At 37.8% G+C, this 15,930-nt stretch overlaps 1 protein-coding gene and 1 long non-coding RNA gene across 3 annotated transcripts; both read left to right on the top strand.

Annotated features, from left to right (window-relative positions):
• Positions 1–11,352: 11,352 nt before the first annotated feature.
• On the top strand, positions 11,353–12,621 carry LOC309698310. Its single transcript, XR_014274061.1, has 3 exons — positions 11,353–11,517; positions 11,853–11,988; positions 12,461–12,621. It is a non-coding gene; the product is annotated as an uncharacterized lncRNA (long non-coding RNA).
• A 651-nt stretch (positions 12,622–13,272) lies between these two features.
• On the top strand, positions 13,273–15,428 carry LOC309698178 (G2/M phase-specific E3 ubiquitin-protein ligase-like). Of its 2 annotated transcripts, XM_082520482.1 has the most exons (6): positions 13,273–13,855; positions 13,976–14,157; positions 14,265–14,437; positions 14,537–14,620; positions 14,729–14,943; positions 15,078–15,428. In XM_082520482.1, exons 1-6 carry the CDS (start codon positions 13,720–13,722, stop codon positions 15,332–15,334), a joined length of 1,047 nt encoding a protein of 348 aa, XP_082376608.1. In that variant the 5' UTR covers positions 13,273–13,719; the 3' UTR covers positions 15,335–15,428. The 2 variants fall into 2 exon arrangements, with proteins under 2 accessions (XP_082376608.1, XP_082376609.1); XM_082520483.1 differs by lacking the exon at positions 14,537–14,620.
• The last annotated feature ends 502 nt before the right edge of the window (positions 15,429–15,930 follow it).

Here is a 15,930-nt window from a genome sequence, read left to right as displayed (position 1 = left end):
ATATTACTTAGTCTCTTGTCTCCTGTTATCACTGTTTGATATGAGTATCTCTCAGCCTGTCATTACAATGTAAATATTGCTGTTTCCTATGATACCATACATAACGCAATATTTAACTTGCAACATGATTATCTTATTACAACACGAGATAGATAGATAGATAGATAGATAGATAGATAGATAGATAGATAGATAGATAGATAGATAGATAGATAGATAGATAATAAAAAGGAGATCAGAGAAACCAAGAACCCCCCCCCCCAAAAAAAAAAAATGTCTTGAATGCTTCTGTATTTCATTTCACACTGACTGCTTTGTCAACTTGGATTTGGTGTTTGTGATATCTGTAATGTGCGCAGAGCGAAAGATAACCTATTCTTTAAAGTTTTACCATTGTTCATAAAACAACGCCATAAAGAACAGCAATAATATCAGCCTCTGCCCTTTGCGGTATCTTCAGGCTTTGCCTGCTTCTTTCAACAACCATATTTCATAATGTTTATTTGTGAGAGATTTAGCTGATAAATGTAAATCATACTCTTTCACCGCTGTGATTTGCTTTGAAAAATGAAACATTTGAAATAACATCTATAAACATAGCTGTAAATTACATTTGGACTTTGCCCAAATAGTAAAAACATATACAATTTTACACAGTTCCTACAACCCACAGTGCAAAGCTCTCGTCTCCATCTTGCTACATAAAAGTTGAACAGTCCGATAACGCTGAGCCCTGCAGCGCTCATTAAAAAGTGAATGGATGGAGACAGCAGTCAGTTAACTGGCAGATGACACATGTGGATGATAACTGGCAATCTATAATCTTATGTCACAGAAACAAGCTTTCTTTTACTGTATAATGAGTTTAAATAACATGGAAACAATGTCAGTGGAACATTGAAGTAGTGGACACACATTACCGGGTCAAATGGTTGCCATCTATTTATTACAAAAATGTATGACAAAAATAGACTATAGTAATAGTCACTCACCCATTCAAATCATTAAATTCAGGTGTTCCAATTTTGAAAGAATGTGTCCCTCTCAGGAGCTCAGCTAATTCCTGTGTGGTACCATCATAGGATGTGTAACAAGTCCAGTCATTAAATTTCCTCACTACTAAATATTCCACAATACACTGTTGGTGGAAGTGATTGGGAACGACAGCAACTCAGGTATGAAGTAGTATTCCAAATAAAATCATAGAGCGGGGTCAGTGGATGCAGAGGTGCTTGGTGCTCAGAGGTCACCAACTTTATGCACAGTCAAGTGCTAGAGCTCAAGAACAGCACGTAGAGAGATTCATGGAATGGGTTTCCATGGCTGAGCAGCTGCAATGCCTTACATCACGAAGCGCAATACCATGATGGACGCAGAGGAGTAAAGCACGCTGACACTGGTTAAGTCTGGGTTTGGTGGTTGTTTGATTGCCAAGTGTAAAGTTTGGTGGAGGTTTTTTGTTTTTGTTTTTTACAGGAGTTGGACTCAGCCCTTTAGTTCTAGTGAAAGGAACTCTTAACACTTCATCATACCAAGACACTTTGGACAATTTCATGTTGCCATCTTTGTGGGAACAGTTCACAAAGATGGGAACATGAAATGGATACAACATGACTGCGCACCATGACTGCAAATACCATAAAGACATGAATGATGGAGTTTGGTGTGGAAGAACTTGACTGTCCTGCACAGAGTCCTGACCTCAACCTGACAGAACACCTTTGGGATGAATTAAAGCACACACTATAAGCCAGGCCTTTTCATCCAACATCAGTGTGTGACCTCACAAATGTGTTTTTGGAAGAATGGTCAAAAATTCCCATTAACACTCCTAAAACTGGTGAAAAGCCTGCCTAGTAGAGCTGCAGTTATTATAGATGCAAAGGGTGGGGCAGCATTATATTAAACCCTCCGGGTTAAGAATCCAATGTCACTCAAGTTCATAAATTTACCCTTCATTTCTAAGATACTCAAAAAAGTGGTTGCAGCTCAACTTCATTTATACCTGGTTAATAATAATATCTACGAGAGATTTCAATCTGGTTTTCGCTCATGTCACAGTACAGAAACTGCTTTACTTAAAGTCACTAACGATCTTCTAATCGGAGCTGACTCTGGTCTTCTCACCATTCTCGTCCTTTTAGATCTGAGTTCAGCCTTCGACACCATTTCTCACTCTGTACTTCTAAGCAGACTTTCCTCTCTCGGCATCTCTGACACGCCCCTCGCCTGATTTCAATCATATCGCCTCGACCGTTCCCAGTTTATTCAACTAAGATCATTCCGCTCTCGTCTCTTCCCCGTCACCTCTGGTGTACCTCAAGGCTCAGTTTTAGGCCCTCTTCTCTTCATAATATACATCCTCCCTCTAGGTACCATTTTCCGCAAATTTGATCTTCAGTTTCACTGTTTTGCTGATGACACCCAGTTATATCTCTCTTGCAAACCTAAGTCCTCCCTCCCACCTCCCTCCCTTTCAGAGTGTCTATCCGAGTTAAAATCCTGGTTTACCTCTAATTTTAAAACTAAGATCCTCCTTATTGGCGCCAAATCCAACCTTTTGAAGGCGAACCATTTCTCACTCACCATCGATAACTCCACAGTTTTCCCTTCTCCGCAGGTTAAGAGCCTTGGTGTCATCCTAGACGGTTCACTTTCCTATAAATCTCACATCAATAATCTCACCCGTTCTGCCTACTTCCATCTACGTAACATTAACAGATTGCTTCCTTCTCTTTCCACCCAGTGTACGTCCATTCTTGTCCACAGTCTTGTTACCTCCCGTATTGACTACTGCAATTCTCTTCTGCATGGTCTCCCCCAAAAATCCCTCCATAAGCTTCAACTGGTTCAGAACACTGCTGCTCACATTATCACCAGAACCCCTCTTACCAGCACATCACCCCTGTTCTTCAGGAACTTCACTGGCTCCCTGTGAAATTCCGGATAATATTCAGACTTATTCTGCTCACCTTCAAGGCCATTCATAACCTCGCTCCTCCTTACCTTTCTGACCTGTTAACCACTACCTGTTCTGCCCGTTCACTTCGATCTTCTTCTCCAGCTTGCTGTACCTTCCTTCCGCCTCACCACCATGGGAAGCAGAGCTTTCAGCTGCTCTGCTCCCAGGCTGTGGAACTCTCTGCCCCCAGAAATAAGAAACATTGGTTCTCTCCCCCAGTTTAAATCACTATTCACTGTAAATCCACTGTTTGTTAATTTTATATTCTGCTTTCGTTTTATTGTTCTTATTCTGCTATTGTTTTACTAAGTGTTTTATCCTATTGTAAAGTGTCCTTGGGTGACTTGAAAGGTGCTCATAAATACAATTTATTATTATTATTATTATTATTATTATTATTATTATTATTATTATTATTATTATTATTATATATTTTTGAAGGCAGATGAGCCAGTACTTTTGGTAATACAGTGTACAGTATATCCAAAATCAGGAAAATTCCTAAAAATGACCCCACAAGTTGTTTATGCAAGATCTTATAACTATCTATATTATGCTTTAAAAAGGCTTTAACCATTTTCTTCCAGCCATGTGAATGGATGTACCGTGCGCTCCTCATCTTTGGAATGACCCATGTCCCCCATGTAAGATTAAAAACATAAACATGTTTAACATTTTAAAATGGCCTAATTTAACCTCAATTAAGAACAGATACTAACAAAATAGTTTTTGTGCCTAAATCTAACAAACAAGCATGTGAAGACAAACTTGAAAGATGGCAGCCTCCTGATTTACTACTCTATTAAGAAAATCTACTACACTGGCACTGTGCCTGATATCTTAAAAGTGTGTGTATAAATATATGCTACAACACTATAACCTGTGGAGAAACTAGACACATCATTACTAGTGGATCCGGGGCCAGCAGCCATGGATGAAAGGCTGTATATGATCCACATATGATATATGATCCACCTGATCCACAAAACAGACTTTACAAGCAGGAAACTACTCCCGCCCCCCCGCGTGCACATACACACACTCACACCCTGCTTGCATGCAGTGACCCTCTTGCTAAACAAGTTTATTACGACCTCCAAGAGCTGGACAGGCGATAGATCACAGCAGGGGAGGCCAGAGGTGAATCCATCAAAGCGACTTTAATAAAGACCACTTGATTTGGCCTGCTGGCTCAACAGCTAAAATGGTTGTGTTCAGGTCCAGTGAAGCCTACCATAGTCTAGGTCACAGTGTGTCTGCTTGCCTTGTTCCCAGATTATTAAAGTGGTTATTTATTGGCAGAGAGAAAAGAACACAGTAACTTTAGAAATGTATTATTATATTATCAACATTTGTGCCAGTGTGTTAATGATATATGTTAGCTCACAGAAAGGGGATTTCCCAACAAAAGGAAGAAAAGTGCCATCTCCAAAACAGAATGTGTAAAATGCTCTTTTATAGGTTGAGATTGCACTTGTATCTCTATTAGCCTCTCATACACAATGCAAATAGTTCTACAATCTAATACTTAATCTCTTCTCAGGCAGATTAATCACTGCAAATCTACACTGTTTGCACAAGCATTGCTTAGCCCAACACATCTCAGTATTAAATTCTTGTTTTCAGAGGCACTAACATCCCATGAAATGGTAATGCAGCGGTGCTTAGAAAATGTGCAAGACACATTTAAGATTTCCCAACTAGTTCAGTCCTTACTTTCTATCCTGGTTTAGCAGTGAATCAATGAATCAGCTAACAACAAGAATAAAGTTTGCCCGCTTTTTGGCAAACACACCTATAAAAGGTGGATGTAACCACTGTTAACTCAACCAATCGCATTTGCCATGTTGCCATGCTGTTTATAGGCGTTAGAAGTGAACCTATTTGAATGAAACAACACAGCTTGGTTACTCAGCAAACCATATCACTCTCAGACTTCTTGGCAGTTTGGAAATATATTTTGTTTAATCTATAAAGGCAAACAGATAAATGGGAACTCTTTAAAATAGAGAGATTGCTGTGGGTCTTTATGATTTTGCAGTTAAATCATTTGTGTTTCTACCAATAATCTATCTATTAGCACAAAACATGTTTTGTATGTAATGGCAACCTTGACCACGTTCAACTGTGATAACACACTGACTCCATCATGTTGCCATTTCATTGCCATCCTGACACAACAAAGTAGCTTTGATGAAGTTGTGAAGCATCCATTTCAAAGGCAATGAGATCGCAAGTTCATGGTTGTAATGATTTTGGTCGTGCCGCAGTCTTCAAGCACTGCCTTCCCCAGTGTGACTGTAGCATAAAGTGGACAGATAGCAGAGTAGTATAGATCTTTCCACTGATACCACTGAATCCAAGTATTGTTTTAAAATGCTGCAATATCGATTTAAAGTCATGCTTGGTAAGTAGAAGAATGAATAAAAAATGGACTGAGAATACTCAAACTTGACAACAACAATACAATGTGAATATTCAGTAGCAGTTGTTTTGCTGGCTTTGTTTGCCTACTGCATCAGCAGTATTGTTTCTGATGATTGCTCGTGTCAATAAGCCAACTTAGTCCAACAAAACTGAAAGCAACACAGATAAAGAGTGATACATGAGCAGATGGGTGAAAGGGCAGAGGAAAGGGTGGGCAAGCACTCCCATATATGCTGCCCTGATGTGTATATTAACCTGTGTGAACAAAGCGTAGCCTGGGCAGTTTGTATTCTGTTGGTGCTTTAAAACTCGCCTCAGGATTTATCATCCAACCCAGCTAGACAGCTCGATGCAGAGAAGTAGGAAATGTACACACTGCAAGAGAGAGAAAAGAAAAAAAATGGTGAGGCAGAGCCAATTGCTTGGAAGCCCTCATCTCTCTCTTCTACTCCATTGTCTTTGATTCATAAGGGGGGGATATGATGGTTGGCCAGGGCAAGGGCTAGGTATGGCATTTTGGCAGGAGGTGGAAAGAAGGAGGGCTAAGGACCAATCTGTAACAGTCGTCGTTGCGTTGTGGTTTACTGTGTCAGCATGCTGCCCATTTAGCAGTGGTCATCGAAAAAGCAATACCATCCGTATATTACCTTGTCGCGTGCGATACATCAGCTCCTATGTCTTTTGGGTTTTTCTTTATAGAAAGAGAAAAGGGAAAACAGCAGCTGTCATGTCACGTTTGAAAGGGGAAAGAAGGAAGAAGGGAAAAATTGCCTTCTCGGGCCACTTGGAGGCACTAGTGGCACAAAGAAACCTTATTATTGTTCTCTTTTATACTTGGTGGAGTGTCAAGTGATGTGGATCTGGCCTGCCACTCGTGCACTCTGTCTTTCCCTCCACCACAGGTCTGGATTATATAAGTGTGCATTCATTAACACATCTTCTGCCATGTGCTCCCTTCCCAGCAGATGGTTAACTGAAGGCTACAGAGGACATTAGGGAGGAGATTGGGTACTACCTCAGGAAAATCACTTTAGAAACCCTTGCACGAAAGAGGGCTTTAACTCAACTGGTGACATTGAAAAGGGTGAAAATACGTGTTTGATAAAAGCTATGTTAACTTTTATGATACTTGAAAAAAATTAATAAATACAAACCTTTGGTGTCAAGAAACTGAGATGTTGTTCAGGGTATAAAAATCATAGCTGAGTGCCACATAATGATGTAGAATATAGCTGAATTTTTTATTGTTGTTGTTATTATTTGCTGTTGTCAAAATCCAATCATCAATAAAATACCTCCAGTGGAACTGTCTGGTGTTTCTCTTCTATCAGCTTGCAAATACCTCTCTCAAAAAAAGAGAAGAAGAAAAGACTCCCTCCATTCATACCTCACTATTATGCAAACAGCTTGTCTTCTCATACTGCCTGATGTGTAAATAAGACATAAGGCAAGCAGACAGAGTTGATAGGCTCCATTGCTGTTCGGCTAAATATTGGAATGGGCAAGACTTGAGATTTGAATATGGTATGATCGTTACAGAAGCGATGGTTCCACTATCTGACAATCAGCCTTCACAACGGGATATTTACGCATTACCGAGTTTTCTGGGGACAGAAGCAAAAAGAAGCAAAAAAACAACCAACCAAAAAAAAAAAAAAAACCACATCACGACAGCGGAGGCAATCCCTGGGACAGAAATGCATCATAGATGAAAGAAAGAGTGGTAAGATGTGTTCATAAATGTAAACTCACTTTATGCAGCAGTGTACCAAAGAATGTCATGGAACACGCACAAGCAAATGGGTTACACTGTAGATTCTTCATCTGTGACTTTAAAAGAAAATACTACAAGGGCCAGTTATTGAACACAACCAATCATATCACTTAGATCACACTAAGCATCACTTGAATTTTACAGAGTTTACTGCTGACCAAGTTCAGCCGTTAATCATCACCATCTATGCATTTTTCAGATGGATGCTTCCTGCAGCATAATGTGCCATCAGATGCATTAATGTGGCCGCGGAATATTGGTGTGATGCTATCAAATCAGCATGGGCCAAGATCTCTGTGGAAGGGTTCCAGCGTCTAGTCGAGTTAGTGCATGAAGGAACGGAAGGTTGTCTAAGTGGAAAAAAGCAGTGGTGTCTCTCCAAAGGAAAGTTCTGGAAATATTCTTATATCATGTCATATTGTTGTCCAATTCTATAAAAAGGATGAATTGAATTGGTTTATTATTATGTGTTCTCTATTTTGGTTATAGTCTGTGAGTTCTGACATTTGAAGCCTTTGATTTATAGCTTTCAGGGTTTTCTTTGCTTTGGTGTGCATCGTGTGCCTCTACACTCAGTCTGAGTTTTTGTTCCTTTTGTATCCTGGTTTGTGTCATTTGTCTTGATTAGTTTCAACTGGTTCTTGTTCCCCGACCGTTTCCCTTCCCCTGATTGCCCTCTGTGTTTTTGTGTGTATATTTCCAGTTTCCATTTGTTCTTTGTCAGAAGTCTATTTGCCCACCTTGCCTCATTTTTCTCTTTGTTGAAGTATTTAGATCCCACTGTTTGCTTTATGTTTTAGGCTTTCATATACTTTGTTGGACCATTTCAACAAACAAAAGGCTGGTTTGAATTTATGCACATCTGTTTGTGAGTCCTGCATTTGAGTCTTAACTGCACCCAATTTGACACATTTAAACTTTGAACATTTTCACACACCAGATTTTTCTTTTAATTTATTGAAGAATTTTATAAACTCATGTTACAAATTGCTTCAGAAAAGAAAAACAACTAAGTGACATAAAGGATATTCCACTATGTACTATGCTAAAGGAGATAAAGTAAGCACTGAAGCTTTGCTTAGTATTCAGAGAATTCAGTCAGCTCTTAGTATGCCTTCTTAACGTATCACCTCTTTCAGAGACGTACACCCCTAAGAAAAACTATTCAACTGCAGCCCTGGTAATATGTTACAAACCTCAATAGTGTTGACTGAAAAACAATCAATGCAATGTTTCTATGTTACTATTTTTCTAAAGCATCAGATAAGCAAAATCTGGAAGTGCTGGAAATCTTAACCATGTAATGACATATAATTAGTTACATTAATCCTAATTGTCAGTTATTAAATGGAATATGCAAGAAAAATCATCACTGAAATAAAGAAGACATTATGTTATATACTTTGTATGTTATGATTTGATTTAATAATATCAATTATGGCTGCTGCCGCTGCCAATGGGTGGCCACTTTGTACTGGTAGGTATGTGTGACATACTTTGGATGAAAGTCAATGACTCAGCTTATGAGTTGCATGCAAGAGCCACAGTCATCATTAGGGCAGAGAGGGCAAAACATCATACAGTAGTTAGTGTGGGTTACAGCCCATTACAGACAGTGGGAACTGCAATTACATGCTTTGACACTCATGAAAATAAAGGAGGGACAGCATGAAGAGGTATGTGCCTATTATTTTATGGATGTAGCAAAACAGCTAAACAGTGAAAGCAAAGTAAGTACACATAGTGTCCAGCACACCATACAGGAGCCATCAATGTAGCAGTGTGACAGCAGTGATTATTCCCTGAATAATTGCAATTGCGCAATAAATTTCTGCACAACGTGATGCGATCAATCACAATTACAGTTTTAATTTCTTGACAGCCATACTAATAGCACATGATGGCGCAGACTGACATGTGTGTCTACTATGAGGGGCCGTACAAGCCAAAATTTATTCTTTCACTCTCACACACATACATTCTTCTTCCACACACATATATTTTCACTCTCACACACATATATTTTCACTCTCACACACATACATTCTTCTTCCACACACATATATTTTCACTCTCACACACATATATTTTCACTCTCACACACATACATTCTTCTTCCACACACATATATTTTCACTCTCACACACATATATTTTCACTCTCACACACATATATTTTCACTCTCACACACATATATTTTCACTCTCACACACATACATTCTTCTTCCACACACATATATTTTCACTCTCACATACATATATTTTCACTCTCACACACATATATTTTCACTCTCACACACATACATTCTTCTTTCACACACATATATTTTCACTCTCACACACATATATTCTTCTTTCACATACATATACTTTCACTCTCACGTAGTTTTATTTTAATTTTTATATTTAGATATTTTTATTCTCATGTTTACACATATTTAACACACACATTGCAATATTATGCTCTCTTATACATGTATTTTAATCTACATATTTACACATTTGCACTCTAACATACATGCATTTTCATTTATGCATTCCTACATTTTGCTCTCATTTACATGCATTCAAAATGCATTTAATCTTACAAATAATATATGTATGTAAGAAGAGAATGCATACATATCTGAAGAAAATATATGTATGCAAGAGAATAATGTATGTGAATGAAAGAGTATAGTGGAAACGGAAGGAGTTTAATGGAAACGGAAGGCTGGGTGTCTGTACCGCTGTGATTGGCTGAGAAGCACGCGCGGGTCACTTTCAAGTGTCTGACAGCATGGAGGGGGGGAGAAGAAACTCGAGTTCTTCAGCAAGCTGTCGGGTTGTTAAGAAATATTTTATCATCTCCTGAAACGGTCACATCGTTGTCCTCGTCACTTGATCAAGATGGGACGGGCTCAACTGCACCCAGTGTTACCCACAGCACGGTGGAAAGTGAGATGAGGGAACTTTTTAGACCAGCTAACACCCGGGTATCTTCAACGAGTCAAGTAGCTACACGGAGTTCGACTGGAGTGGGGCAGTCTTTGCGATATCAGACCCAAAAACACTTTGGCAACTGGAACTGCAGATCAAGGAAAAGGTAAGAACAAAACAGTTTGCCACTTAACTATACAACTGCGAAATACAAAATACGAAATGTGCTTTGCTGATTTAGCAACGCACTTTTTTACCCTTATACATTTTTAGCCCTAGCTAATTTATTCAGCAGCATCCACATTAAAAACAGTAAAGACCGTGGCATTTATTTCAATATTAGTGGCTGTTTGTACTTGTGACCCGAGTGTAAGTTGATGCTTACTTTAAGATTACTTTATTAAATCTTCTTTATTAATGTGGGAGGTGGTAGCTACATTAGCCTGCTAAATAAAAGGTTGGGTTAATTTTCTTGTTGTTTTTGTTTAGTTTTGTATTTATTTATTTATTTATTTTTTGGGGTAGAATTTTAATCTTGCTAGAAGACATCAATCCAACTCTGTGTTGTGAGTGGATCAATATCTGTACCACTGTAGAGGTAGATAAACATGGATGCCAAGTCATGCCTTCAGTCCAGTTTCTACAGTGTATGAAATAAGAAAAAAAGAAATATGATCGGTGTCTTTTTTGTTCTTTAGTCAAAGTAAAAAGTAATAGCAAATGTTTCTTTGTATGCCTCTTTGTAGAGCAGTAAAAAAAATCCTTATGCATTGTACTATATATTTATTTATTTATTTATTTATTTATTTAATTCAAGCGTCAGTGAATTAAAATGGTCAAACCCCAAAACATTTTCTATTTTACGTACATTTTCCATTTTTTTTCAAAGGCAATTTATAGGCATGCTATTACTTTATGCATTTTTTTTCTTTCAAATTATGTTTCTGTTATTTGTGTTTGCTATTATATTCAACTCTCACATGCACAAGCAACTTTAAACATATTCAAGTGGGCTAAATGGCTAGCTGCGATACTGTTTTTTTTTAATATAAACTGTGTAACATTTTATTTTATTCATAAAAGCTTAGCAACAGTTTAACGTGTAAGCTGGTCACTACCAAGTGACATTAGCAACTTTCTTAAGGAACTGATAGTGTCTAAGTATAGGTAAATAAAACAAAAGATACATAAATCTGAATATAGTTTCTGTTTTGTTTTATAGGGCCAAGACACATTATCATGATACTTTCAAGAAAGATATCATCCTTCTTCCACGGCCATCAAGCAGTGTTGTTGTCAAGCATCGCACAAAACAACATTTACATGAACAAGGGCATATATTGAATGGATTTGAATTCCAAAAATCCTGGGACCAGAAAACTGTCTCTGAACAAATAAGGGACGCCTTTGGAGATAAACTTTCTATTGATGTAAGGTAGGTTGTGCTAGCAGTCGAAACCTAATGCGACACAGCTTTTGTCAGTAGTCTTTTCGATATCTAGGCATTTCAAAGCTTTACATAACGATTTAAGTCAGAGAACAGGTAGACATGAATCAGTAAACTAAAATAAAAGAACCAAATCAGTTATCCTTTCTTGAACACTCCATTTTTGGCATACTTTTTTGACATTTGTATAAAGTTTACATTTGTTACTACTGGTTTCAGTCTGATTCAAAGAGGAAAACAAGATTAGCTCTAAAAAAGTTATTGGAACATTTTTGCTGCTTTGGATTTTAAACAATTTACAACTTACTGTAACTGTTTTCCAGCCTGGAGTTTCTGATGGCTTGTGGCAACAGACTGATTGCGCCCAAACTGCGAGCAGGACAGGAGCTGGATGCAAATCTCATACATAAAATTTATAAATCGAAAGCCCTATACATCAGACCATCAAAACCAATTTTGGTACGTTATTTGACTTTTGAATGAATCTACATAGCACTGTACAGTAATAATATGAAGACCAGAAATTGGTGCATAAACAACCTTTGAACTTTCTCATGTCTGTTCTTTTTAAACTTGCCTTTCACCTTTTGTAGTTGGATAGAATAGTACCAAGTTAATGTTCCTTTTTTAAAATGTTAATCCTAAGCTCTGGTATTGACTAAATTTACAGCTGCTCTGTTGGACTGTTTGTGAATTATAGAACGTAAGACTACTGCTGTTCAGGAGATGTGTTACAATTTTGTCTGCCTAGTATGTAAAAGTAATTGTGAGAAAGATCTATTAACTCTTGAAATTTCTCACCCTATGGTAGCTGGGATAGGCTCCAACCACCCCACCTCTGATAAGAATAAGCAGAAGAGGTTGGATATATGGTATTTAATGTTCAAATTCAATATATGTGAATTATTATAATTATTATTTTATTTCTAAGGATGATATTACAAGCTACAGCAGTGAGGAAAACTGTGAAGAAAACCCTGTTTCATCAAGGCAGCTGCGCTCATCATCTTCAGACAGTTTTGCCAGTTCAACAGCTGCCTTCCAACCAATCTCTGCTCCGACGCAATCTCCTGCCTCATCAGTTTGTAATGGAACATTATTAACAGAAACTCCTGCCTTGACCCATGAAAGTAGTATCTCACACAAGTACAGCAGCGCTTCAACAAACATTTCCTTCAGCCAGTTACCAGTGTCTTCATTGGAAATCTACCCTTCCACTAGTCAGCCTTCTACCTCATCATCTGCATCTTTAAGTGATCCAGTTCTGGTCCTGACGTGCCGAAATACCTCAAGCTCACCCTACCAGACCAGGAATCCAGAGAATCATTGTTCAGCATTACCCTCTACATCAACACACAGTCAATCTGTAAACTACGATAACTACCTTTCAATCATGACTCCACTATCTGACATGTCTTCTGATGATGAGGAACTTAACCAGGCTATACTAGCAAGCCTGCAGAGCGAAAGGTTAGTTTCAAATACAAATGTTTTACAGTAGCCAATTAAACACACCATATTTGTTGCAATCCAATACTGTAACCAGTGTTGTGAAGGAGTGTAATCCATCCTCAGATATTTATATGTATATATGATATTTATATTTGCTGTTAACAAAACAGTTTTTTGAATAATGTCTACAGAGTCAAATGATAATGCTGTATTGCTGGCAAATTTTATTTTATTTGAAATAGGCAGCGAATTTTTAACAGCCCATCTGACAATGAAATGAAATTTACTTATTGTGCATTGAAACTATTTTTCTTTGCTCTAGTGCTTTCTAGTTCTCCAAAACATATAAACAATATAAAAAGCCACTGAGCAATATACTCCTTTGTACATTTTGCTTATGATTATGATAATTTCCTTTGGTGATTAATAAAGTATGCTGATTCTGATTTTGACAAAACTTTGTATGTCCTTGTAGCCCTTGTATGTGAATGTTTTTACTGATGTTCTTTTCAATATTTTTTTCTTTTTTTTTTCTTTTCTTTTTTCTAATCCTACAGGCCTTCAAGTTGTTTGGTATCAGCAAAAGATATTTTGGAGGAACTTTCTGCAAAAGTAAACCAACAGAAGAAATGCAAGTTCAACATTAATAGATCAACAGTCCTGGATGGAGCAATTAGAGGTTTTAAACGAGCGACATATGATCCATGCCACACAATTTCTGTCAGGTTTTCTGACGATATGGGAGTACCTGAAGAGGCTGTTGACTTGGGTGGACCAAGAAGAGAATTTCTAAGACTTCTGATCGAAGCTTTGCCCCTGTCTCCAATGTTTGAGGGTGAAGAAGGCAAAATGAACTTGGCGCTTGATAGTGCTGGTATGTATTGATTTTAGGCTGATATCCCTGGAGTAATGCAATAAAAAAATCATTTTTATGAAGTTCTTGTCAAGCGCTTTCATGCATCTATTGACATGTAATGTTTTTCATTATTTCTAGCCATGAGGGAGGACAGGTACTTCATTGCAGGCAGAGCCATTGCAGTAAGCCTTGTACATGGTGGTCCACCAGCAGGCTTTCTGTCCCCAACACTCTTCTCTTGCCTTGTTGATGGCCCAGATTTGGCTAAACCAGTTTTAGAAGATGTTGCCGATAGTGACCTGCGTGAAAAAATTAAAAGGGTAAAACTGATTTGTCAGTTGTTGGATAATGTTTTAGTATTGTGTGCATTTCGTTCTACTCCATGTATTAATTGGGGCCCATTAATTTTTTATTTTTTTATTTGAAGGTTAAAGAGTGTAAATCCTTTGAAGATCTGATAGTAGCAACTGAGCCACTTCAGGAATACTTAGCCAATGCTGGCTGCCTGAGGCCGCTACGGAGGCTGGAAGACAAGGATCTGCTTATACATGACATTATCATGTTCCAAGTAATACACAGAGTCCGTGGTCCATTTGAAAGGTATGTATGTATGTATTTATTGTTGTCCAATAAGTAACTCAAACCCATGCTGATTGCCTTGTATTCTGGGAATTTTGTGTGACATTTCTTTATGTGTAGGTACACCATGCCTCCAAAGGTGACAGCATCACATGAAAAATGCAGATTTGGGATATACACTTTTGATGATGTGAATAATCTGAAGTAAAAATTATTGTATATATAAATTCATATGTTTTAGATTATACTTCTTGGATCCATTCATTTTTGATGTGATTTGTGATTTTAAAGGTAATTCTGATTATCATTTAGATTTCAGGATGGACTACGGACACTTGAGGTGCTGGACAAAATCCAAGATCACCCAGAGAGTTTTCGCACCCTTCTATGCTGGTCACCTTCAGTGCTTACAGCTGACCTTCTTGACAGCCTCTTTACCATCCGCCTTTCTCCGGCTGGGAGCAATAAAAGGCAGGCTGAAGCAGTTGTCATTAGTTTCTGGAGAGACTACCTAGCAGATGCAGAAGGTAAATTTAGCGTTTTAAGCATTGTGTTCAATTTATAATGCAGTGCATCTTTTCATTGAATCAGTTAAAAGTAGAAATGCTTGCTGTGTTTTTTGTCTTTAATGCCATTTTTGACAGTATTGCTTTTCCTTTAGATCAAGACGGAACACAGAAGCTGGGGACAATTTTTGCCTTCGCCACTGGAGCCAACACTGTTCCACCAATTGGCTTCTCTCCACAACCGTCCATTGAATTTCTTCACCAAGAGCCAGATGCACAAACCATGTCTAAACTACCCATTGCAAACACGTGCATCAATTGTTTAAAGTTACCACTTCATACCTCTTACAAAGACTTTCAGGAGAATATGGACTTTGCATTAGGTAATACACATGGTTTTGGAATAGCTTAATTCCTGGTCAGGTTAGTATGCTAATCTGAGTTTTGCACTCAGTTAAATTAATGAGTGTCAACCATTAAGTAATTCTAAGAGAGAGGGGGGGGGGGGGGGGGGGGTGTTTTGAATATCATTGCATTTTCTTTCCCAGAAATCAAACAAATGTTCAAAATGTTCCACCTAAAACACCAATTAACACGCTTGAGACCAAGCTGAATTTACTTTATGTTGCCATATTTCATATGTCACCCACCTATTTTGTGATTGGAGGCTCTGTTTTTGTATTGACCTTTTAACAAATGTTCATTTGCTTCAAGTCTTTTTGCTTGTCAGGGTACCATTCTACAAGTATACAATAGTTATATATACTAACATAATTCAATAATAATTTTTTCATTGCATTAATTTATGTGCATTGTGATTATTTTTTTTTCTAGGTTTGTACTTGTTTGTTGCTTTTATTCTCTGGTGTTCTTCAATATTGTTTATCTGACACTTCTATTCTATTTGATCAGTGATCCATGTTTGATGTATTGACTGTATGACTGTATTAATGTTAATGTTATCAGTTTGAGTCATCTTGTTCCAAGACAATACATCTGGTGATTGTG

The sequence above is a fragment of the Aulonocara stuartgranti genome (assembly GCF_965226115.1).
Source record: "Aulonocara stuartgranti genome assembly, chromosome: 22".
Lineage (NCBI taxonomy): Eukaryota > Metazoa > Chordata > Actinopteri > Cichliformes > Cichlidae > Aulonocara > Aulonocara stuartgranti.
The sequence above is the reverse complement of the archived record's forward strand: the minus strand, read 5'-3'. Positions and strand labels throughout refer to the sequence as shown.